Consider the following 23,541-nt stretch of genomic DNA (forward strand, 5'->3'; position numbering starts at 1 on the left):
CATTTTGTTTTGTTTTTCAGTTGTATGTCTTTCTTTTCATTGGCTCGTTTCTGATCAGATCACCTGATTGGCTACTAAAATGCAGATGAAAGGTTTGGATATTAATTCAAATTGTACTCAGTACTCAACTATGATTTTGAAAGTAACTAAGTAGATTACATGATGATTAAGTACAAGTAAAAGTACAGACTTGAAAATCTACTCATAAAAGTACAAGTACCCCAAAAAACTCATCAGTCAGTCATTTGATTATTTGTAATTAGTTACTCTCACCCCTGGTGTTACGTGTGTTTTTATCATATATATGCAAGGACATTTCTGCCAATGTGATGAAAAAAGTCCTGCAAGTTTTTATAATGAGAATTTTGAAAATAATAATAAAACTCACTCAGTCAATATTTTGAGAGAACTTGTCGTTGTTTTGGGACATTAATCCTGCATACATATGATGTCGGAATAATTGGAAAAATGACTTCCCGGCTGTGAAAATCCATGTGAACACCCCCTCAAGTTGGAGCAACAGCTCAAAAAGTCAGAAAATTTTGTTACATGAGTTTCATGTTGACATAATACATAAAGAAATTTGGGAAATGAAAATAAATGTTTGGTTGTATTTATTCATTTATTGCATATAAATTTTTTGTGCATGTATAATTAAGTAAAACTGCTTCAAAAATGGACCGTCTAAAATATTTGTCTAAAGTTTCTTTCATGTCAGCTTTTCTTTTCTTGGACATTGTGGTTGGTAACTTCTATTAAAATTACAAGCTACAACCACTCTGCCAGTGCTGGAGATGTCTAGTTGATACTGAGTCACTATCTACTGACATCAGGCTGCTGGGTCACTTCAGTGTGTGGTAACAATCTAAAAGTTTTCTGGGACATATAGTTTATGGACATAGTACTTCTGTAAGGTAGCATAGACTTGTATGATGAAAACTGTTTTCTCTGCAAGGTCTCACAGGCCATGTAAAAGGAGCTGACAGGCCAGAGTTGGTCCACAGGCCTTGAGTTTGATACATGTGATGTACTCTGACCTGAATAAGTTACAAATATTATTTATTAACATTAACCCTGATTTAAGAAAAAAGAAAAAAAAAGTATCCTACAACAAGCTTCAGAACATAACCTACCCTAGCCTTAGCAGCATCCATGTTGTTTCAACTTTACAACTTAACACACTGACGTTGAAATAACAACTTCCCATCTCCAGGAATGGGATCTTCCGAGCAGCACATGAATGCCTAATACCCATACTACCACACTATTAAGTATGCCAGAATGTCCCAACATATAATAGGCGATGTCAAATACAGTATGCCAAAAATACTAGTATGTCCTACTGCATCCAGCTGCATTTTGCAGTATGCAAGCCAGCCAGCATGGTTTTGTGGCTATTCTGACCCACAATCCTCTGTGCCATGGAAAATATGCCACACTGACTGAGCTGCCAAGAGAAATTGCATGCTGTTTCTTTTTACTTTAAATTTCACGGTATGGACTGTGATGAATGTGTGAGCAAGAGGGGCACAGTTCAAGGAACAATGTCCTGATGAAAGTATATCCCAATGCATACTACAAATATGCAACAATACTTACTTCAGTAAGGGCAGCTGCAGCACAGACCAAAGTAAAAAGAAAAGTGTGTGGTTTAGAATGTGGTTTAAATCATTATTTCAAGGTTTGTCATTATAATGATTTACTGGATCTTTTATCATCACACTGGCAGAAATAGGGCTCCATACTTTTCTTAAAATGCAGCAATGATTATTTTCATGTAAGTATTAGCGTAGACATGGAATATGAGCAGTTCAACCAAAGACTAATTTCATCCTCTGGGATTGATTTATTTCAAGGGTTTTTGGAGACTAGAAGAAGTTAAAGTGAATATTACTATCCAAGAGAAGGCAAAAATTAGAGAAAAGTCTGAAAAAATTAACATAATATATACAGAGGAACATCTTTTCCCTTTAATCATTTGGTGACCCTTAACATTTTTCTTGGGACACCTTGTGGGGGATGGAACCACTGCCCCATTCAAATCAATCAGGCTTATTTTGAAAGTCAGATTAGTGATATTACAGTAAGAAAATACTCAATTAAGTCTTGTATTTATCAAGTTAAACAACTTATTTTCTATCTTGAATGTCCCTTAAGCCTGTCATGTTTATGATCAATATGTATGGAGTGACTATAGTAACACTGACTTTAATGCTGTTACTTTCCCTTACTCTCACACAAACACAAACACAAACACAAACACAAACACAAAAGCACAGAAATGTGTGATTTAAGGGACCCTGGGCTGATTTTAAGAGCTGTTTACATATATAGATTAATAGATGATTAACACATCATGCTCAAAAGTAAAAGTACTCATTAAAATGGGGATATTGCTATTGTCTGTACTTTCTTTAGCCTGTAAGAAACATTTGATCTGCGGACAGAATTCCAGACACGTGTAATCAAGGACACAACAGCAGAAAAATCCACAGTGGTGTGAGGAAATGATAATAAAGAGCAAACAAAGACAATAGCTTGTTGACAGCTTGTTGTACCTGTAGCAGATCTGTGTCTGTGTCATTGATCATGATACGTGAGGACGAGTGATGGTTGTCAAAAAGGACCTTATAGAGTTAATCATGTGCTCAAAATCAGTTTCAGTTTCAGCCTGGAGGTACTTCACCAGGACAGAATTCATTTCTTTAACAAAATAGATAAAAGTGCACTCATTATGAGATACTTTAAAATAAAATGATCTCTAATTATACACCATATAACATCAGCATCAACAAAATTTGATCACAGATGTCAGCTAGAGGCTGATGTATTTGATGAAGTGGAAACTTTTTAATGTCAGTGCCCACTCTGCAGAAAGTCATCGTGTTTTTATCTCCTCAGCTTTCAAAGACTGTAACTCTTATCTGACAGCAGTCAACTGTCTCTCTTTTATGTCCCAGATCAAGTTATGGTGGGTAAGGTTTCTATGATTTATGCCTCTGAATCAGATATGTTTACAGAGAATATTATACTGGGGTGACTTAGAGTACCTACTAAGAATTTTACAGCCTGGATGATTTTGTAGTACACATATTCATTCTGACTTTAATATAAGAAAGATAAGTGCTGCTGTACAAACACGTTTTAGAAAAAATAATCAGTGATGAAAGAATCAATCTATCTATCAAAGAAATAATCAAAATATCAACAGGTTAACAGATGTTAACAGTCTATGTTCTTAGCCTGGCATCGCCAGACAAATGAAATCATGAGTTTGGTAGATTCTCTAGAAACATGGAGGTGCAACATGATGGCCTCCATGGAAGAGGACCTGCTTATTCTGTGGATATAAAGTGTTCATTCTAAACTAACAATTCTTATTTTAAGCTGATTTTACAGTAACATCCATCAGTAACATTTTCCAAATAACTTCTTAAAATCCATTTTTATAGACTTGTTTTTATGTGATTCATCATTTAAACCATTTTTTTTGTTTATTTATATTGACCTTATGTGATGCTCTTAATATCTATTCCGTCTTTATTTATAGATAGAAAGACTAGATGACATCATCATTTATTATTGACATGTTTTTATTTCGACTTATTCACACTTACATGTTTGCTTGCTTTCCTGTTCTGTCTTATTCTTTACTACGTTTTAGAGTATACTTCAATTTTAGATTCTGTCTTAATACTACTACTACTAATAATAATAATTTACCAAAATGTTGCATCTATCTCTGATTATCTTAGGACGCCCTACTCAGCCTCTGATTAGACAGTACTCCAACTTGCGTTGAGGTAGTGGAGTGATGATTGGTCAGGGAGGACTATCAAAATAGCCAATCAGAGGCAGAGTAGGGCGGCTCATATCGACCGGGGGCGTGGCTTTGTTGAATTCGCGCGAAACTTCTTTTCTTCTTCCTGTGAAGTGTGAACATTTCCGGATCTATTGTTAATGGAAACTATTTATATCGTTACCGGCTGCGGTTTACAGTAGAGTAGTGCATTGGTTTTTTCGTTGCGGTTCGTTTGTCCGCCTCAAACAGCAGCAGCAACATGTCTCAGGCTCGAGTTACGGACTTCTTCTCCCAGAGAAAAAGAGGCACCGCCGCGCCGGTGAAAGCAGCCAAGCAGCGCAGCAGCGCGGTGGTCGGCCGGGGCTCCTCCACCGCTGCATGCACGCGATTGAGATCCTCCAAAAATAAAGACGACTCCGTCCACGAAGAGTTTGTCCGAGTTATCGACGAGGCAGTGGGACTACACCATGAAGAGTCCATCAGCAACACCGCCAAACATGCCCCCTCCAGCCCCCGGACACCGAAGAGGAGCTCGGCCGATGCAGAGTTTGACCTCGGGGCAGCTGTGTTTTCAGCCACCGCCGACCACAGCACGGCCAAGAAGAGACGGCAACAAGTGGAGGCTGCTACAGAGGCTAAAGCTAACTTCCCGGAGAAAGTCACGAAGAAGAAGGCCAGGAAAAAGCTGGTCCTCCCTCAGGATTCACCACAGGTCAGTAAACGTGGTTCTGGTTTTAACAGCTTCTGACACACTTGGAGAAAATGTCTGGTCACTGTCTTAAGTTTTGACCCCAACAAAGATGGCAGCCACAAAACACAGTTTGCTTACTTTATGATAACTAGCACGGCCCAAAACGTGGCACCAGTCAGCTGGTAAAATATGCAAGTGGTTAGATTTGCTTCAGTCACCAGCCAAAAAAACAATGTACTCTATTGATTGACTGGTAAAATTTTAACATTCACTTGTCAGTTAAAGTTAACTTTGCAACCGGTTGCCAGCCTGCAAGAAATGTAAACATGATTACATATCCATTCAAATTCTGAGTGTAGTACCCGTGATGACAAAGAAGACTGGAATAAATATTCTGTTGCTGTAATGTTGTGGTGTTATGATGTTGTGTCCAGGCTGCAGTCCAGACTCTGCCCAGTGAGGTGACACAGCAGCCTGCAGCTCCAGTGTCTCCTGTGACTGGACAGGCTGCAGAGAACCATGTCCAAACCAGCAGCTCCCCACGGAGGGATCAGGTCATCAGCAAGAGCACCAGAGGACAGGCCAGCAAGGTAACCCAGTGTAAACATGTTCACTGCCGCTAGTGTGCAGTCTGTAGGCTGCTGTGGACGTGACTGAATAGTGGTCATTGTGGTAATACTGAAAGATTTAATTTAAAAGCCTTAGTGAAGTTATATTCATCAGTGAGCCTGTTTACACCAGGCATTAACATGTGTATGGGTGATGCATGTTAATGTTCACACCTGGCTTTAGAAGGAGTCTCCACATGTTTCTCAAGTGACCACTTGTGATCAGATCTCACTTCCTTGTTTTTATATGCAAATAATCACCAAGCTCGGTACAATTTGGCACAAGAGCAGTTAAAGTTGGTTTCTCCTAACTCACCAACTCACAAAATTGTGTTTTTTGTTTTTTTTTAATTAGTTGTTACAGAGTCTGAGGACTCTGTAGCCTGTATTGGTTTGCTGTATTAGTAAAGTTTGACATGTTAAAATGCTAAATGTCATCTTCTGTCACAAATTTCGTGTCCAAGGTGAAATCAGTTGAAACAGTGTGTTCAAATAGCTGCTAAATGTTGACCGGTCAGATGCACTTTAGACACAGAGTAGCCATCACTACAGCGCTGCCACAAAAAACTGACACAATGTTTTTTACAAGGACAGAAGCAATTCATGTTTTGTATTTAATGCTGGGTTTAAAAGGCAAAAATGAGAGTCTTCTATAGCCATTTCATAAAGATAATTAAGTTTCTCCTTGCGCAACAACTCTCTAAATTGAATGATGTTTTTGAAGGGAGTCTGTACTTGTTAAATTGTGAATCTGCTGCTTCTCTCTGCACGTAAGAGAGCCCAAGGGCAATTTGCATCACAGTGAACCAAATGTAAATCAGACAGCTGTTAGTGTGGATTTAAAGGACGTCAGCTGAGTGTGGGGTCCTTCATTATGGCCCAGGACATATTGCATACACAAAGCTGAGAGAATGACCCAGACCACCTCTGAATGAGGTCTGAGCATCTTGGGTGTATGTACATCTCTACTCAGAACTGTCCACTTGTGATTGGATCACCAAACACACATGTTAATACCAGGTGTAAACACCGTGATGCATTTGGGGACATACTGTTTTGATCATGGTGCTGGTTGTGCATGTAACCAGAAAGCCAGCAGTGTGGCTTCATGTAGACGCTCCTGCAAAATACAACAAAGCACAAGCATCTGGATGGATGGGCTGGGGCTGCAGAGCTGCATGCAGCTTTACTTACTGTCCCTCTCCAGTGGCTCCCTGTAGCTTTAACAAAAACTTATATGGATATGAGTAATACTTCTTTTTCTTTTTCTTTTTTTTCCTTTTTTTTTTTTTTTTGGCCCCTTTCTCCAAATTTCAGATGGCTAGTCTTGAGTCTCCCTAGACTAGCTATGGATGTCAAATATGAAAAGTCTTGGATTTAATAATTTTTTGAAAATGATAGAGGAAGAGATACATCAGGCCTTAGATACACACAATACTTGTTAGTAGTGTGCATTCATTGTTGGTTTGGCTCTGTACATGGGATAAATTGATAACAAAAAAAACTGTAGAATATTGCCAGACTTCTCCTTAATATCCTCTGTTCTTTCAGGTTCTGTCTAAAGAGGACATTGCAACCCTCAAGTCTCGCCTCCAGATGATCAGGAAACATGGAGAGGAGAAAACCAGCACTGCTTCTGCTTCTACATCCTCATCTCCATCTGCTTCTCCTGGTGCTGCAGCACTAAACAACACGACTCCTCATGTCCCTAAAACTGCTGCACCCATCACCACCTCTGATGCTAAGGCCCTCAAGTCGACTGTAGCACGAGCCAAAGAGCTCGCAGCTAAAGCTCAGAGGAGGAAGGAGGAGAGGAAGGCCGAGGAGAACTTGCAGAGAGAGACACAGACACAGGCCCAGGACAGGTGAGTGTCGCACTACATTGTCAGCAACACTGTGTCCTGCTAAGTCCAAACGAGAAGCTAAAGTGCTTTTTTCCCCCTCTTGTGTCCCTCAGTACTGAGCAGCCAGCGTACCAGCGGTACCACACTCTCGCCCAGGCGGTCCCTCCAGGCCTCTCCCTTCCGTACCAGTACAAGGTGCTGGCTGAGATGTTCAGGAGTATGGACACGGTGGTCGCCATGCTGCACAACCGCTGTGAGACAGCTACCTTCGCCAAGATCAAGCAGGGAGTTCAGGACATGATGCACAAGTAGGTGGAAGGATGGAGGCATGTTCTGGTTGTATTCTCCGATCTAAATGAGGACAAGTGTCTCTAGAACTTGTGACGCAGGAGTTTTAAATTTAGTCGCCTATTGAAAATTGTCATATTTTAGTGTTTTGATTTAGTCCGTGAAACTTAGTTTTAATTTGAATTCTAATTTTCTACTACTTCTACTACTGTGACCAAACTTAGGTTGTCCTACTGAACAGAGCAAACTATTTCATGCTGTCTTTACTCATCAAGGCATTAATTATTATTATTTAATTAATAGAGACTTCTCCTTACTTTCTGTAGTCGATGTTTTTCCATTTCCATTGTTATAATTTAGTCATTAAATTAATCACTACATAGAGCAGCCTTCTACATATTACACTTTGGTTTCCTGTAGGTTAGAACTGTCTGTCAGGCTGCATAGACTAATGTTTGTTTCTTTTCTTTGTCCGTCTTGCAGGCGGTTTGAGGAGAGCCACGTGGGTCAGATAAAGACTGTGTTTCCTGAGGCGTACACATTCAGACAGGAGAAGAACATCCCAACCTTCAACAGTAGCATTAAGAAGGGCAGCTACCAGCTCACTGTGGAGCCCGTCATCTTCTCTGGTTAGAAGACCACACCAGTTTCTACTTCTTCTCAAAATATTCAACATTGGCTTATTTTAAAATGTTATTTCTTGGATCACTTCACCTGTATCAACCAAATGGTCTAACTGTTGGTCCCTTTTATGATCATGTGTTCACTGATCTACCTTCGTGTGTATGGTTTCCTCCACAGACCAGAATGAAGCACGTCCTGTCCTGACAGCCTCTCGTCTCCTGGACAGAAGACACATCTTCCACCAAAACCTGGTCTCCATCGTCAAACAGCATCACAAGGTCAGCAGCTACTACAGATTAGCCTCCATTTGGTTTTATATAGTGAGAGTCACAACTAAGCTGGGCATCATGTGTGGTGTGAGGCATGGTTGTCTCCTTTGACACATGGAGAAATGATTAGTTCTAGCTTTAAACTCTCCTCTCTGTGTGCAGGTCTTCCTGTCCTCGTTGGTTCCTCCGGTGTCTGTCCCAGAAGACAAACTGACCCGCTGGCACCCTCGCTTCAATGTGGACACTGTCTCAGCTGTGCAGACGAGCTCACTGCCTCAGCCTCCTCAGACTGAGAGACTGGCCACAGCTCAGGAGGTGCTGGACAAGGCCCGCTCACTCATCACACCCAAGGTACGGATCAGTGTTAAAGTGGTCACACAGCTGCTGTTCTCAACATCTATTGTATTTTAGATGAATTATACATAATGACTGGGTAATAAACTCATGCTTATGTTTGTAATGCCATGTTAATCCAGTATTGTCAGCACAACTGTGTCTCAGTAGCGTATGTTGTTGTGTTGTCCTTTGTTCAGATGGAGAAGGCCCTGGTGTCTCTGGCTCAGAAGACAGAAGCTAACACTCCAGAGAGTAAAGAGCCAACGTCTTCACAGAACTCACCTGTCCCCCAAACACCACCTGCTCAGGTCCCAACTGCCCTAAAAGGAGTGTCCCAGTCCCTGCTGGACAGGGTAAGTACAGTCTACGCTTTATGGGGTGTATTGGTTGAATTTGCCCCATCAGAAATCAGTGATTTATCATCTGGTTTCTTTGTGTTTCAGATACGGGCAAAGGAGGCCCAGAAGCTCCAGGCAGCCATGACTCGAAACCCCGCCCAGGAGGACCGCCTACTAATGATGTCACGTCTCCCCGAGCTGGCCAGGATTCTCCGGACCGTTTTTGTGGCAGAGAAGAAACCAGCTTTAATCATGGAGGTGGCCTGTAACAGGATGGTGGCCAGCTACAGATCTGCTCTCAGCACAGGTGGGTTCAAACAACAGGAGAGAACAGCAACAGTGCTGGGTGGAAGCTTGTAGTTTTCAGTTACTGTGACAAGCCACAATGTTTTCTGTTTTATTTTTGACCTGTAGAAATCAGGGCTGTAGTCACCCAAAGAAAATGCTGGTTAACTGAAATGCTACCTACTCTAATCAAGTGGAAGTTACCTCTAGATAAATTAAATCATCAACTGTGCACTGCATGACTCTACCTGCAGCCTAAATGTGTGCTAATTAAAGTTACACATCATATCAGAGCAGCTTCTGTGCTTGTTGTGATCTGTGCTGGTACTTTGACATGGTGTCTGCTAGTTGAAAATTGTCTTATTCATAAGAAATATTATTTCTAACTCAGTTTAATCAGGTCTGCATATGTCCTTTCCACCCATGAAAATAATGGCTTAAGAAGCACTTCTGTCCTTATAAATGAGAGCAGTCCAGCCAGGTACTTTGCTCCTGCATCATGCTGCCATATCTGCCCCTTTCTGGTTAAAAACAACAGCTGTAATTTGACTGGCGGTCAATGCTGTTTCAAGGTCTTTGTCAGTTTAAAGACATAAAATAAGAAGACCACATCACCTTTGATCTGTTAGGAGCCCAAATCCTCTGGCCAGTCATGTGATGTTGTGTCTCTGCAGATCAATAATCAGTACATACAAGTACCTTATTGAATCTCCAGGTGATGTATTTCTGACATCTGTCACTTTTTAAGACACTATATTACATTGCCAATATTGACATGCATGACACTAGCCTTTATGTTTGCCGCTGGCACCCTAACAGCGTTTGTTCTTACCCAAAATGCAGCATGGTTAAGTAAAGTAACATTTGGCTGTTCTCAATGATCAAAGTAACACCAGTGACTGTCTGACCAATGAGAATTTGGTTTGATAAGAGCATAACGACCATCCAAGGTGTCAGCACTAATAGAAATCTAAACAGACACATTCACTAGTATTCTGTAGTAGTAAACCTGTTGCTGTCCTCTAACTTTGTTCAGAAAATAACTGTTATTTGATTAGTTGTTCCTCTTCTCTAATGAACAGGTGAAATGGAGAAACATCTCCGTCTGCTTGCAGAAGTGGCTAATGATTGGCTGACCATTCATCCAATCAGGAAGGACTTCTACCTGAAGTTGAACAAGAACACAGAGATCAGCGCCGTTGTGGATAAACTGAACTGCAGACTAAAAGAAGAGGAGAGGATCTGAGAGACAATAATGACTGATGTGAACTGTTCGCCTTCATCACGTCCAGCACACACTGAAGACTAGCTGCCATATTTTTAGTGAATTTCACTGGCTTTTTGGCAGCAGGCACATGTGTCTGACATGTTAGACAGTGTGATTTGTGGTATGTCCTGCGCTCTATGCTGTCAGTATGAAATTGGTCACAGATGGATCTATGCACAGCTGAAGGACACCGGTTTGTCCCAAACTCCTGTGGCCTCATGGGACAGACCAGACCTGGTTCTGGTACTCCTACCTTCTCCTGTTGTAAACAGGCTGTTTTAACTACACTTGTGTTATAGTGATGTTTTCTGTTGTATTTTTTTTGTACTGGTGTGCTTCCAGTCTTTTTAGGCACCAAATTTTCTACAGTGTAGAACTGAGATGTTTACATTTTTAAAGTTGGTTAAGGTGTTTGATCATGTTTAAGAAATACAAGCTTTTGTCAGAGCTCTGCTGCCTCCGTATTTTTTTCTGTGAATACAGTGTATTAAATATGGCAATCCATAATTCAAAGGCAATGATTATTTTAATTATCTGAAGATTGGAAGGTGTTTCTGTCTAGATTTCAGAAGAGAAAAGGAAGGCGTGGTTAAAGTGCTAGTAAGGAAAACAGATTTTTACTAGAATAAGGCTGCATTTTGAGGTTCCTGCCTCCACCAGAGGAGAATGGAGTTTAATTTGTGCAACTGTGTATTCAGGCCAGTGTAGGTTTAAAAAAATAAATTGGAGCTGGCGAGTTGGGCCATGGAAGGAAGGAAAATTATTGTTTCACTTTACAATGTTTGATCAACCACAGATGCTGCTGCTTGTCATACATTATGCCTGCATCAAATTGTAACTGATCAGATAATATATATGTTTGCAATAAGGAAACACTTGAGGATCATTTAACTTGATCTGTAGTTGTGTGTCCTGCTGTACCACAGATCCTGTTTAAATTGCCCATACATGTAAGCAGCCGTATCCTGCCACGTATCCATTATCTTGCAGTTCCTGATGCACAAAAGCTGTCGCATCATCCAAATCAACTATGTTCTATGCAAAACGACTAACTGATTTAGATGGATGATTTTTGCTACCAACTCCTCTGATAATATTGTCATGATCACAATATGAATTTATGTTATGTTTCCATTATGGTATTATTTTTTTAGCATGAAAAAAATTAGATATTGTGGATAATATATGGCACACTGCTTTAAAACTGCAACAATAATCAGTCTGTTATTTCCTGCATAGATTTATTATATCAACATGTGATACAAACAAAAACACCAAAAAATGATGCATTAAGGACGAAAGTGTTGATAATCACAAGCTGATCACAGGAAACCTGCATCAGTGAAAAGAAAACTTGGTCAAAGAGTCACTTTTCACAAAAAATAATCAATCCAGATGAATTGCCACTTAGGTCAAAAAAAAAAAACCCTGAGCATTTAATCTTATTTAATGTGTTTGTCATTTGGCCTCTAACTTTGACTTGGGTTTTTGATGTGTTGAAAGGGGACGGACGGCTGGGACCTGTCTGTGTGGAGTTTTCCTGTTTTCCGTCCAAAAACACATGCATGTCAGGTCAATGGTGACTCTAAACTGCCTGCAGGTGTGAATGTGAGCTGGGATTCACCCTACAACCCGGCAAAGAATGAACAGTTATAGATAACAGATGGACTGTGATGAAAAATGTCACAATTTTTCCCACCGGTTATATGTTAGAAAACAGACAAAGATAATGGAATCATATTAGGAGCTTCTTAAGACCTTAATTCTGAAATAAAGATGAATAACAACCAGGCTACAGATCAAGTTTGCTAAATATTCATGTATTTTGTTGTTCATTAGCCAGTTTAACACACTACATATAAACACGTTCCTGTGCTTTCAAATTAAACTGATGCACCACCTTCTTAAAGCAGTGCAAGTGAGGTCAGTCAGTGAGAAACAGATAAAATGTTCTGCCTTGTTAGATAATCAGTCCATCCATCAACCGACATATCAGTCAGATATTGTCACAGTTATATATTCCCCATGTTAAACGACCAGTTTTTGCTCTTGTGTGCGTTTGTGTTCATGCTAATTTGCAAAAAAAAAAAAAAAAAAGGGGGTGTGGTAATGCGAGTGGCCTATCACAAAAAAAGGCGCCATGGATTCACATAACAGTTTGTCGTAGACTCTGACTGATGCCCCGCCTCCTACACTTTAGCCACACCCTCTTTCATAACTAATTAAACGTTTATCATAGACTCTTATAGGAGGCATCATTGGTCTCAGCAGAGGAGCGAGTTAGCCCCGCCCCTTACACATAACACACGCCCCCTCTATAACTCATGAATCGGTACAGAGCCTTATTTGATTTTTTTTGATTTTTGATTTTTGAAGTTCAAGTTTTATTGTATTTTCAGTCACTATTTCCCATCCATTTGCAACCACAGTTTTCGCACTGGAAAGCTGATATTTGTCATGAAGATCGACTGTGTGGGGGCGTGGCTGTGGGTGTGGCCTATAACAAAAAAGCACATAACTTCTAAAGAGATTCATGTACCATGACCAAACACATGAACTGTTCATCAGACTCTTGTGGGAGGCATACAATTTTATTGGTGACAGATAACCACGCCCCCCACATTTTAGACACACCCCTTTCATTTCTCCTAAACTGTTTTAGGCACCTGTGGGAGGCATCGCTGCATTTTTCATTGGTGAAGTTTAACCAATAGTTTAGCCACACCCCCTTCCATAACTTATGAACTGTTTGCTCCAGAGCCTTACTGCAGGCGTCATTGGACTTTTTTCACTCCCTATAGTATAGCCATGTGACTGCATGCACATGTGGATGTATGCACATACATACATTGCAATAGCTTGTCGCACCTATTAAGAATTTGCAGTTGTTTTAAATTTATAACTATTTATAATTATTAAAAATACCTGTGTAGTTTACTGTTTCAGCACCCTGATGCCATTTTGGACAATAAAGTTTGTTGTTAAACTGTACAATTTGATGAGCACATTAGAGGTATTGCTGCAAAAAATGAATAATTCTGTATATTTTACTCTACACATACATATAGACATGAAGAATGTTGGCCTAGATATCGACATTTAATTTCATTTTACTCTCTAATATCAGTATCGGCCCCGAAAATCCAGCATTGGCCAGATAATTGTAAGACTCTTTAAGGATCTGTGGAAACCAAGCCTTCTCCCTTTCATTACCCCAGAGCATCCTGGGTAAGACTCCTGCCCTCGCAACCAATACATTAACAGATACATGTATGAATTAATAAATAAACATTTTATAATCTAGCACTGAATGAAACTGTAAAAACTGATTGAAATGACAATGGCTGTAAAAACGTGCGTGTGTTGGAGAGGTTTCTTGTCTTGTGGCGGTGACACCTGACTGGAGTAAAGTCCAACATAGCAGCTGTTGTGGCGGCGGCGGCAGTGGTGGTGGTCAGTACTGGACCAGAGAGAACATGCTGTAAGGTTTGAGTTTGTCGCTGCCGTTCAGTTCTTTGAGCTCGATCACAACCATGCAGCCCAGAATCTCCGCCTGCTGCTTCTTCATCAGCTCACAGGCTGCATACAACGTCCCTGCAACACACAAACACACCTGAATGTTACTTCTTCCCCTCACAATTTTTTTTTATTATTAATTGGGTACCAGTGTTTTCAAAGTACAATCCACATTTTACATTCATTCTTCATCAGACCGTGAGGTAGGAAGTAGGAAAGAACTGTAATGTCTGTTTATCTGTCCTCAGGAGACCGAAACAGAGCAATTCTTCTGCTTGCACTCTGCTTTGCTTGCATTCTTTTGTGGATATACTTGTTTTTTTTCTGCTAAAAGCTACAGAAAGTGGATCCTGGATACTTATTAATCACTGGGACTTTAATTTAATTTAATACAGGGGGCTACTGCCATATTTTTCACCACTTTTCCACCTCTTCAGTTCTGTGTGAGCAGGGCTGAGAAACAGTACAAGCCTTTTGCTGTGTCTGTGACTGGAGACATGTGATTAGGACAAGGACAGGATATATGGGAATACATCACATGTGGAGCATGCTGACTTGGCTGACACAATCCCATGGATATGTCCTGATACCACTGGATCAGCTGCAGAGGCTCCCAAATGACCCTTCCTACTGGGACGGGACTGGTGCTCGACCAAAACCATTAACTCCAACCTGGACTTGGGCTGATTGCCGCAGCTTTCCAGTAGTAGATACATAACTTATTGTTAAGATCATCTGCAGCTGTTGTTTTAGATTTGTCTGCTTTTGTTTTGTTTGCTTTTTAAATGCAATTTCAGTAATGTTTAACTATTTATTGTCCTGCTTTTAGCTTTTGTATTTAATGATCTCAAATGCAATTTTAATGTTCTTTTAATGTTTCATTTCAATGTATTTTTATGTTCCTGTAAAGCACCTTGAATTGCCTTGTGTCTGAATGGTGCTGTATAAATAAACCTGCCTTGCAATGAAGAGCAGCAACAGCTTCTTTTGATTTTTTCTCCCACATGTCAAAAACAGAAAGGAACTTAGGCAACAACTCTGTGGCAACTCTGAGAGGACACACTACCTCAAATACAGAAGGCTTTAAACAATGATACGATGGTAGAGGGCTCAGTGGTTGACTACTGTTTGGACCAACCCTACATCACACAGTACTTTTTCTTAAAAATAAGTAAATAAATAAAGGTGGGGGCATCTGTTTTTACACTAACAGTGGATAGTGTAAGAACATGTCAATGATTTAAACACTGCTCTCCTGACCAGGAATCTTTTTTCATTAATGGAAAACTTGTCTACTCCCCTGTGAATTTGTTTCATTCTCTCTGGTCAGTGTTTTATTCCACCACAGGCCAAACTGCAGGACACACAGCAGATGCAGAATGGACAAACTCTGACTCCTTACTTACTGCCCTGAAACTGTGACTTTACAAATGAATGTGATTATAATACTGTTGTCTTGTTAACTGGCCGCCAAATCCACAATGTCTGCAGCAAAAAGACATACGATTATGTTATATGTACCATTTTAGTTTCCTCTCTGTGTGCTCAGACTGAATCCAGTAGGAACATGATGTTACAGAGCTGATGTAATCGGTGGATCTCTCACCTCCAGTTGCCAGCAGGTCATCTATGAGCAGAACTTTCTGTCCTGGAGCCACAGCGTCCTCCTGGATCTCTGCCTCCGCCTGCACCAACACAAGTCAACACTGTTCATCAGACTGACTGATGTGGAGCGTCATGGTGAGGGACTGACACTGCTCAGGACTGAGGGACCAACGAAAAGAGACTTGTGTTCTTTACCTTCCCGTACTCCAGATCATACGCCACAGAGACGGTGGGCCCGGGCAGCTTGCCTTTCTTTCTGACCAGGACGAATCCGACGCCGAGCCGCTGGGCAAGCAGAGGTCCAAACAGGAAACCACGGGCATCTAAACCTGCATGCATACACAATTCATTCATTAATTCATTAAAAGCTCTGGCCCAGCAACAAATTACAGAGCCAAAACCAAACTGATGTAATGTATGAAATGCATAAGGCCGTCTGATGCTGCCAAAGGTTTTTCTTCTAAGTTATCCCCCAACAGGATCTGAAAAACACTCCAACAAGGTGTGTCAATGGGCTTCATGCAAGAAAACATTTACAAACAAATGTTCTTGTTTTCTTGTAACTGAAGATCACTAGTTTGCTTTATTTTCTTACCTACGATCAGATCAACCTGCTGGTGATTCTTCCTCACATGTTCTTCAAACAGGTCGATCACTGCAGTCAGAGCAGCTGGATCCTTCAGAATGGGACAGATATCTCTGCATGATGCACGCACACGCACACACACACACACACACGCACACACACACACACACGCACACACATTACATTAATATTATCCAATCATATACACTGAGGTGTGAAACACATTTCCTAGATGGAGACAGTCATCCTGCATCCCTGCTAACAGTGAGATGAAAGAAAATGACACAAACAGAACAAACAAACAATGTGAACCTGAGCTTCATACTGTAATCAACCATCAATATTGTATTATATTTTCCATGTTCTGTATCTCCAGGTGAATTCAAATCCATTGTCACTGATTAATAACCACACTGACTGTGTTTGTACATGTTTTATTATTATTAGGATACTTTGTTCCTGCAGTGCAAACACTAACATATATATCATTTATTTATTTATTTATTTGTTATTTTATTATATTTTATATTATTATTATTATTAGTTTTTTTTATTTATATAATTAATATTATAATTAATTAGAGCTATCATTGCAATATTGGTCAATATGTCCCCATTATCATTCTTGGAATCAGCCTCAAAAATCCAGTATCAGTTCTAATTATAAATAACTAGAAATTAAAAAACACACACACGCACACAGAACACATATATGTAAAACTTGAGGGAAACAGGTCAAATATACATAAAATGCTGCCTATTAAACTAAAACAAAAAAATAAAAACATTTTGCACTAGGTTCTGAAAAATAAAAAAATGAATGAATGCGTAGACAACAAATAGCCCACTACTGATGAAGACAAGTATAGTTGTGATAGTCAATATTAATATCAGCTGACCAATACATCTGTCTGACTGCAGTATAAATATGGGAAACCCACCAGTAACAGAAACATTTCCTCTCCTGGCACTTTCAGAACAGTGTACAAACTACAGGAATGATGGTAAGTCCAAGTTAAAGTGGGGAGGAGCTCTGTAAAATCAAATGGATGACCAGTGCTGACATGAACTACAGTGTGTCATGATGTGACCTGATGATAATGTAGTTGGACTGTGGACTGAGTCTTCACTCCTGGCTGCCTCGTTCACACACTCACATGTCTCTGCAGTGCAGACACTGATTAACCTGATGAGTGTGAACACATCCAGGCTGTACAAAAGCTTACACCTTTCTCTGAGCTGTGAGAACACCGGATGACAGTTTCTGTGTGGGGACAAGGCGTGCGTAAAGTTTTGTGCGTACACATGGTGCATGTTGTGATATTCTATACACTATATAGCCTTATCTAAATAATAAATGGACACATGCCACAACGGTCAGTCTGTAGTTTTTTTTTTTTTATTCCCTTTGCCTATATACCACGCCGGTAGCACTGACTTCCGGTCTAGTGACTATCAACATAAGAGTCTTCTACTTCCAGTAGTAGCAGCAGGACCTTCAGAATAAGGGTGTACCCAGTACAGAACATTACATCTCCCTTTAGCAAAAAAAAAAATAAAATAAGATGTAGCTATGCATTAAATTGCATGCAGAAAAATGTAGGCACCTAGATGACAAACTTATGTCACAATATTCAAATCAAAGTGTACTGTATAATAACTGGCAGTGCAAATAACATCAGAACGCAATATAGCATCAGTATCCTCAGAAAAACTGCAGTATTAAGTAAGTGTGCTTCTTCTGGAATTAGAACAGTAGCAGCGAACAATTAATTCCATCAATCAAATCAAATGCAGAGATACTCTTGTGATACTAGTAATAACCTCAAAAGGGGGTCACATTATATTGGCAGTATTAAACTGGTGAGCATCATATGACCGGTAAGTATGAATACAGCCTTTGTTTTTTTTTTTTTGTTTTTTTTTTTTGTTTTTTTATGAACCATAAACAATTATCTTCTCAGAGATCAAGGTACGCATATTGTACATCGAAGAAGTCATAGGGCGGCGCTAGGCTCGCACCCTTTACAATCAATTATAAATCAAGGACTTGCCTCGGCTTGATGACGCGTCCATACCGTGTGCGTTGGCATGGCTCAGGTTCACTGGCAGAACCAGCAGGATGTTGCTGTGCACCTGGGTTCTCTCGTGCAGTGACAGGGTTGTCCTCCCTGGTCTCAGGTTGCTGCGTGGTGGGTGCATGGGAGTCAAGTAGATGCCGTCGGTTTCGCCTGAACGATTGTCCATCATCGGTCTCGATGTGGTAACTCCGCGGGGTGTCCGCTGGTTGGACGACTGTAGCTGGTTTCCACGTGCCATCTCCCTGTTGGAAACGGATAGGCGCTCCGGCGTGCAGCGTTGACAGCGGTCTAGTAGATCTGTCGTAGTGCTGTTTCTGGCGCTGCTGGCAGGTCTCTCTCCTCGCACGCACAGTGTCTGTGGGGGTCACCCGAGGTTGTAGCTGCTGAGTTGTCATGGGCAGGACGGAACGCAGTCTGCGGCTCATCAGGATCTGGGCTGGGGATCTGAGGCCGTCGACCGGTGTGTTCCTATACTCCAGAAGGCTGAGGTATGGATCTTTCTTGTCCTCTTTTGCCTTGGTGAGGATCCGCTTTGCAGTCTGAACAGTCTTTTCAGCAAGGCCGTTGCACTGTGGGTAATGCGGGCTCGACGTGATGTGTTGGAAGCCCCACGACTCTGCAAACTGCTTGAACTCTTGTGAGCTATAGGCTGGGCCGTTATCACTGACGACCATCCGAGCTATACCTTGACGTGAGAACACTGCCTTCATTTTGTGAATGACAGCGGCAGTAGTGATGTTGTGCAGGCGTTCTATTTCAAAATACCTGCTGAGGTAGTCGACAATGACGATGTAATTCTCAGAGTTCCATGTGAATAGATCTGTTGCCACAGTCTCCCATGGGGTCTCTGGGATGTCGTGTGAGAGCATGGGTTCCTTAGCATTGGCACTACGGTGTTTCTGGCATATGTCACATTTTTGGACTGTTTCCTCAATCTGTTGACTCATGCCAGGCCAAAACATTATGTCCCTTGCCCTGTGTTTGCTCTTCTCTACTCCAAAATGTCCTGTGTGTATACATTTTAGCATGTAGGGTCTGAGCTTGTGTGGAACGATTATTTTCTCACCCTTCAGGAGGATTCCATCAGCCTCTGTGATCTCATCACGGTGGTTCCAGTACTCGCTGATGAGTGTGTGGCACTGTTTTCTTTTCTCCGGCCAGCCTGACCGAATGACTCGCTTTAAAGTGGAGAGCTGCTCATCCTGAGCTGTAGCTGTTCTGATGTCATCTAGTCTGTTTGCACTCACTGGGGCATTGCTGATGACAGTGTGCACTTGTGTTTCCATGGCCTCAGATAGAGACTTGTCCTCTTCCTCCATGGACTTTCTCGAGAGTGTGTCGGCCACCGGGATGTCTTTGCCTGGTTTGTGGATGAGAGTTATGCTGTACTTTTGCAGTGCCAGCATCATGCGCTGTAAGCGCGGTGGGGCAAGGGCTAGGGGCTTGCGTAGAATAGTCTCTAGTGGCTTGTGGTCTGATTCCACAGTTATGTTTCGCCCATAGAGGTACTCGTGGAACCTCTTACACCCATACAGGACTGCATACAGCTCCTTCTCGATTTGGGCGTAATTTTGCTCCGTGCTGTTGAGCAGCTTGGATGCATATGCTACTGGCCTGCCTTCCTGCATGACGGCTGCACCCAGTCCATACTTTGATGCATCCACTTGCAGTGTCACTTCCTTTTCCGGGTCGAAATAGGCCAACACCGGCCCTGGCTCTGCTGTGATGATCTCCTTCATCTGTTGGAATGCACGCTCATGTGTCGCTTCCCATTTGAACTCTGTTTCCTGCCTTAGCAGGCATCTGAGTGGTGCACACACCTCAGCCAGATTGGGTGCAAATCTCGCCAGGTAATTCACCATACCTAGCACAGTTTCGAGCTCTGCCTCGCTTTTGGGTGGTGGCATGCCTCTGATGGCTTTCACCTTGAGCGGGTCTGGTTTCAAACCATCGGCTGTGAGTATGTGACCGAAATAGCTCACCTCAGGAACACAGATGCGGCACTTCTCTGGGTTCAGTCGTAAGCCTCTCTCTCTAGTTCGGTCAAGCATGGCTCGGAGGTTGCTGTCGTGCTCCTCCTTAGTTTTTCCGAATACGACGATGTCGTCCACGATGCCAGCTACTCCTTTCAGGCCTTCATATGTCTCGTCCACCCTCCTTTGGAATTCGTCCTGGGCAGACACGATGCCGAAGGGCAGCCTGAGGAAACGATATCTACCAAATATGGTGTTAAACGTAGTGAGCAGTGAGGACTCCTCACTTAGCTTAATTGCCCAATACCCTGATCTTGCATCCAGGATGCTGAAGTACTTTGCCCCTGCTAACTTGGATGTCACATCCTCCAGTGTGGGCAGCGGGTAGTGTGGCCTCATTATTGCCTCATTTAGGGGTCTTGGGTCCAGACATACTCTCAGTTTGTGTGTCTTTGGCTTTTCACACACTACAAGGGCGTTGACCCACTGAGTGGGCTCGGTCACTTTGCATATTATGCCATCCCTTTCCATCTTGTCTAATTCTGTCTTTAGACGATCTTTAAGGGCGAATGGTACTCTGCGTGGTGGGCAGACAACTGGTGCTACACTGGGGTCTATTCTGAAACTGCACTCGCCTGGGAATGTGCCGATGCCTTTAAAAACATCTGAGTACTCACTTTGGATGTGGTTTGGCTGGGTGTTGCTCTCCTTGTCGCTGTTGACTGCATACACCACTCTGATGAGTCCCAGGGCTTTGCATGCTTTGTAGCCTAGAATGGGTGGCCCTTTGCAGTTCACTACATAGAACTTGTCTGTGGTTGACTTGGCTTTGTATCTTCCTGATATTTTGCAGTAGCCCTTTACCTCCAGTGCGTGTCCACCGTAGCCGGTTAGCTTACGGTCGGCTGCCATTAATTGGGTGCCGGGCATGAGCTCATCGAAGACTTTGACAGGTATTATGTTTGCTTGTGCCCCAGTGTCTAGCTTGAAACTCAGTTTCCTGTTTTGTGGCCCCAATCCAATGTCAGCATATGCACTTTCCTCATCCTCCTTCTCTGTAGTAACAATGTCCACAAACAGCTCAGAGTTATCATCAACATCATTTTCTCCAACTGTGTGGATCTCCTTGTGCATTGTTTTACCTGGGGTATGGGACTTGGTCTTGCACACTTTGGCAAAGTGATTGAATTTTCGGCATTTTAGGCATTGTTTACCTTTAGCTGGGCACTCTGTGGATTTGTTGTGGTGTCCTCCACACTTACTACAGGCACTGTCATGTGTCTTTGGGCTGTCATTGTGCTTGCTAGCACCTTTTGTGAAGCTTGACTTACTTGGTTTGCGGTGGATTGCATGCACTACATGGCTGTCGCTAGCCATAGCCTTTAGCTGCACTTGTGAGAGCTCATGAGAGCGGGCTATATCGATCGCTTTTTCCAGCGTGAGCTCCGGCCCATGGCTGAGTAACTTTTCGCGCACTCTAGGTGAGTTGGTAGCGAAAACAATGCGGTCCCTGACCATGTCATCACTGTCTGAGTAGTTGCAGTCTTTGACAAGCAGCTTTAGCTCTGTAACAAAGTGCTCAAATGACTCACCGCTTCCCTGTGTCTTTTCATGGAACTTGTACCTCGCAAATATGGGGTTAGCTTTTGGAGTGAGGTATTCAGAGAATTTGTCGTAGTAAGTCTTTAGCAACTTAGCCTCATCCTCCGTTAGCGTCCATGTATTGCTGATGTCCCTCCCTTTGTCGCCGATCCACAGCAAAAGGAAACTGCATTTTTCCTCTTCTGCTCTCTGTTTGAGAGGTCCTGAGAACATGAGTTCAGCATGTTGCTTGAATCTCCGCCATGCATCAGGTAGGTTAGATGAATCCCAGTTCATCGTCGGGGTAGGGGCTCCGAAGGCATCCATTTTCAACTGTCCCTCTTTTTTTTTTTTTTCGTACTAGCTTGCAGACATGTCACGCAGGTCCGTAGTCTTACAACCTATACTCTGACACCATGTTGTGATATTCTATACACTATATAGCCTTATCTAAATAATAAATGGACACATGCCACAACGGTCAGTCTGTAGTTTTTTTTTTTTATTCCCTTTGCCTATATACCACGCCGGTAGCACTGACTTCCGGTCTAGTGACTATCAACATAAGAGTCTTCTACTTCCAGTAGTAGCAGCAGGACCTTCAGAATAAGGGTGTACCCAGTACAGAACATTACAGTGCACACTACATCTGGTCCCTGCTGTGTGTGCGTGGAGCGTTTACACCACATGCGGGGCTCTGCACGCGCTGACTAATGTACACAGATAACCTGCAGTCTGAACATCCGTAAACAGTCTCACCTGAACAGGATCCCTTTCTTTGGAAAGTCCGGAAACGCTCTGATGTGTCTGTGAACCTGCTGGAGTTTAGATTCTCTGTCTGCTGCCATTCTAACTCACTGGATCACACGGATGGATTTATACAGGACGATCTATCACCTGATTACCGACACACACTTCCTCTTCTGCCTCTTCCTACTGTGTTCACTGCATTAAGACACAGTACCGCCCTCCTCTGGCTGAAGTGCGCATGTTCTTAGTGCTGTGATGGACACTTTCATCAGACAGCAGAGCAAATAACAACTAATGCGTTCACCGTCCACATCACCTGCTTCTCTTTCCTGTTAATACTCCAAACAGTTTCATGTAGGAACTACTTTCTCTCTAGTCAAAACGAAAGTAGCTCCAGTAGATGATAAAATAGTTCCGATAGCTTCTACCGTAGAAAGAAAGTAGTTCCACCAGTGACAGGAAATTTTAAATTAGAAACAAATTCATTCATAAGGTAACCTTCTGGAGAAATTAGCTGACTTGCCATTAAGCTGTTTCTATTAAACCATGATTAAAATTAAGACTAAAATGTTGACTAACTATGGGGTAACGCCTCCATTTCCAGGTCTCATAATTTCATGGTAAATAGGTTGTACTTACCAAGTAATATATTTGAAACTTCTTAGAAATTACACACAAGTAACAAATTCTGAAATTTTTAATTTCAAATTTTAAAAAATTACACCAACATTTCATGTTAAGGATGTGGTAGTCTGCATGAAAACGACACTTGCAAATTATCACATACTTGCCATGAAATTTGTGGATAATATCTAAGAAATTTCCAATATATTACTTGGTAATTACTACCTGTTTACCATGAAATTATGGGACCTGGAAATTGAAGCGTTACCAAACTATGGCTAAAGCATTTACTAAAATTAAGTCTAAAAATAAAACTGAGTTCCACTGACTAAAACTTGACTAAAAGAAAATCAAATCAATTGATTAAATGTGACTAAAACTCACTAAAATTTTCAGTAAATTACGTAGGTTAAAACTAAATTAAAAAAAAAAAAAAAGGCAAAATGAACACTGGCTCTTAGTTGATGTGACTG

General features: G+C 41.7%; 2 protein-coding genes across 2 annotated transcripts; one reads left to right on the forward strand and one right to left on the reverse strand.

The window, feature by feature from the left end:
* The first annotated feature begins 3,942 nt into the window (after positions 1–3,942).
* cdt1 (chromatin licensing and DNA replication factor 1) lies at positions 3,943–10,743 on the forward strand. The gene is made up of 10 exons (XM_084736166.1): positions 3,943–4,514; positions 4,928–5,083; positions 6,653–6,966; positions 7,059–7,253; positions 7,717–7,862; positions 8,035–8,135; positions 8,289–8,477; positions 8,660–8,815; positions 8,906–9,107; positions 10,168–10,743. Exons 1-10 carry the CDS (start codon positions 4,062–4,064, stop codon positions 10,329–10,331), a joined length of 2,076 nt encoding a protein of 691 aa, XP_084592292.1. The 5' UTR covers positions 3,943–4,061; the 3' UTR covers positions 10,332–10,743.
* Positions 10,744–13,380: 2,637 nt separating this feature from the next.
* On the reverse strand, positions 13,381–22,640 carry aprt (adenine phosphoribosyltransferase). The gene is made up of 5 exons (XM_084735719.1): positions 22,454–22,640; positions 16,069–16,172; positions 15,669–15,802; positions 15,475–15,553; positions 13,381–13,946 (listed from the first exon to the last, which is right to left on the reverse strand). Exons 1-5 carry the CDS (start codon positions 22,540–22,542, stop codon positions 13,807–13,809), a joined length of 546 nt encoding a protein of 181 aa, XP_084591845.1. The 5' UTR covers positions 22,543–22,640; the 3' UTR covers positions 13,381–13,806.
* Positions 22,641–23,541: the final 901 nt, after the last annotated feature.

Source organism: Lutjanus erythropterus, chromosome 14, assembly GCF_056507025.1.
Source record: "Lutjanus erythropterus isolate fLutEry1 chromosome 14, fLutEry1.hap2, whole genome shotgun sequence".
NCBI lineage: Eukaryota > Metazoa > Chordata > Actinopteri > Lutjaniformes > Lutjanidae > Lutjanus > Lutjanus erythropterus.

What these genes read in the sequence shown, in the direction of transcription:
- cdt1 (XM_084736166.1), top strand. Translation starts at nt 4,062, where the DNA reads ATGTCTCAGGCTCGAGTTACGGACTTCTTCTCCCAGAGAAAAAGAGGC. An exon ending in GTTCAGGACATGATGCACAA is followed by an intron (nt 7,254 to 7,716) that starts GTAGGTGGAAGG and finishes TCCGTCTTGCAG; the next exon opens with GCGGTTTGAGGAGAGCCACG. An exon ending in GGAGCCCGTCATCTTCTCTG is followed by an intron (nt 7,863 to 8,034) that starts GTTAGAAGACCA and finishes TTTCCTCCACAG; the next exon opens with ACCAGAATGAAGCACGTCCT.
- aprt (XM_084735719.1), bottom strand. Translation starts at nt 22,542, where the DNA reads ATGGCAGCAGACAGAGAATCTAAACTCCAGCAGGTTCACAGACACATC. An exon ending in AAGAAAGGGATCCTGTTCAG is followed by an intron (nt 16,173 to 22,453) that starts GTGAGACTGTTT and finishes TGCATCATGCAG; the next exon opens with AGATATCTGTCCCATTCTGA. An exon ending in ATGATCTGGAGTACGGGAAG is followed by an intron (nt 15,554 to 15,668) that starts GTAAAGAACACA and finishes GTGTTGGTGCAG; the next exon opens with GCGGAGGCAGAGATCCAGGA.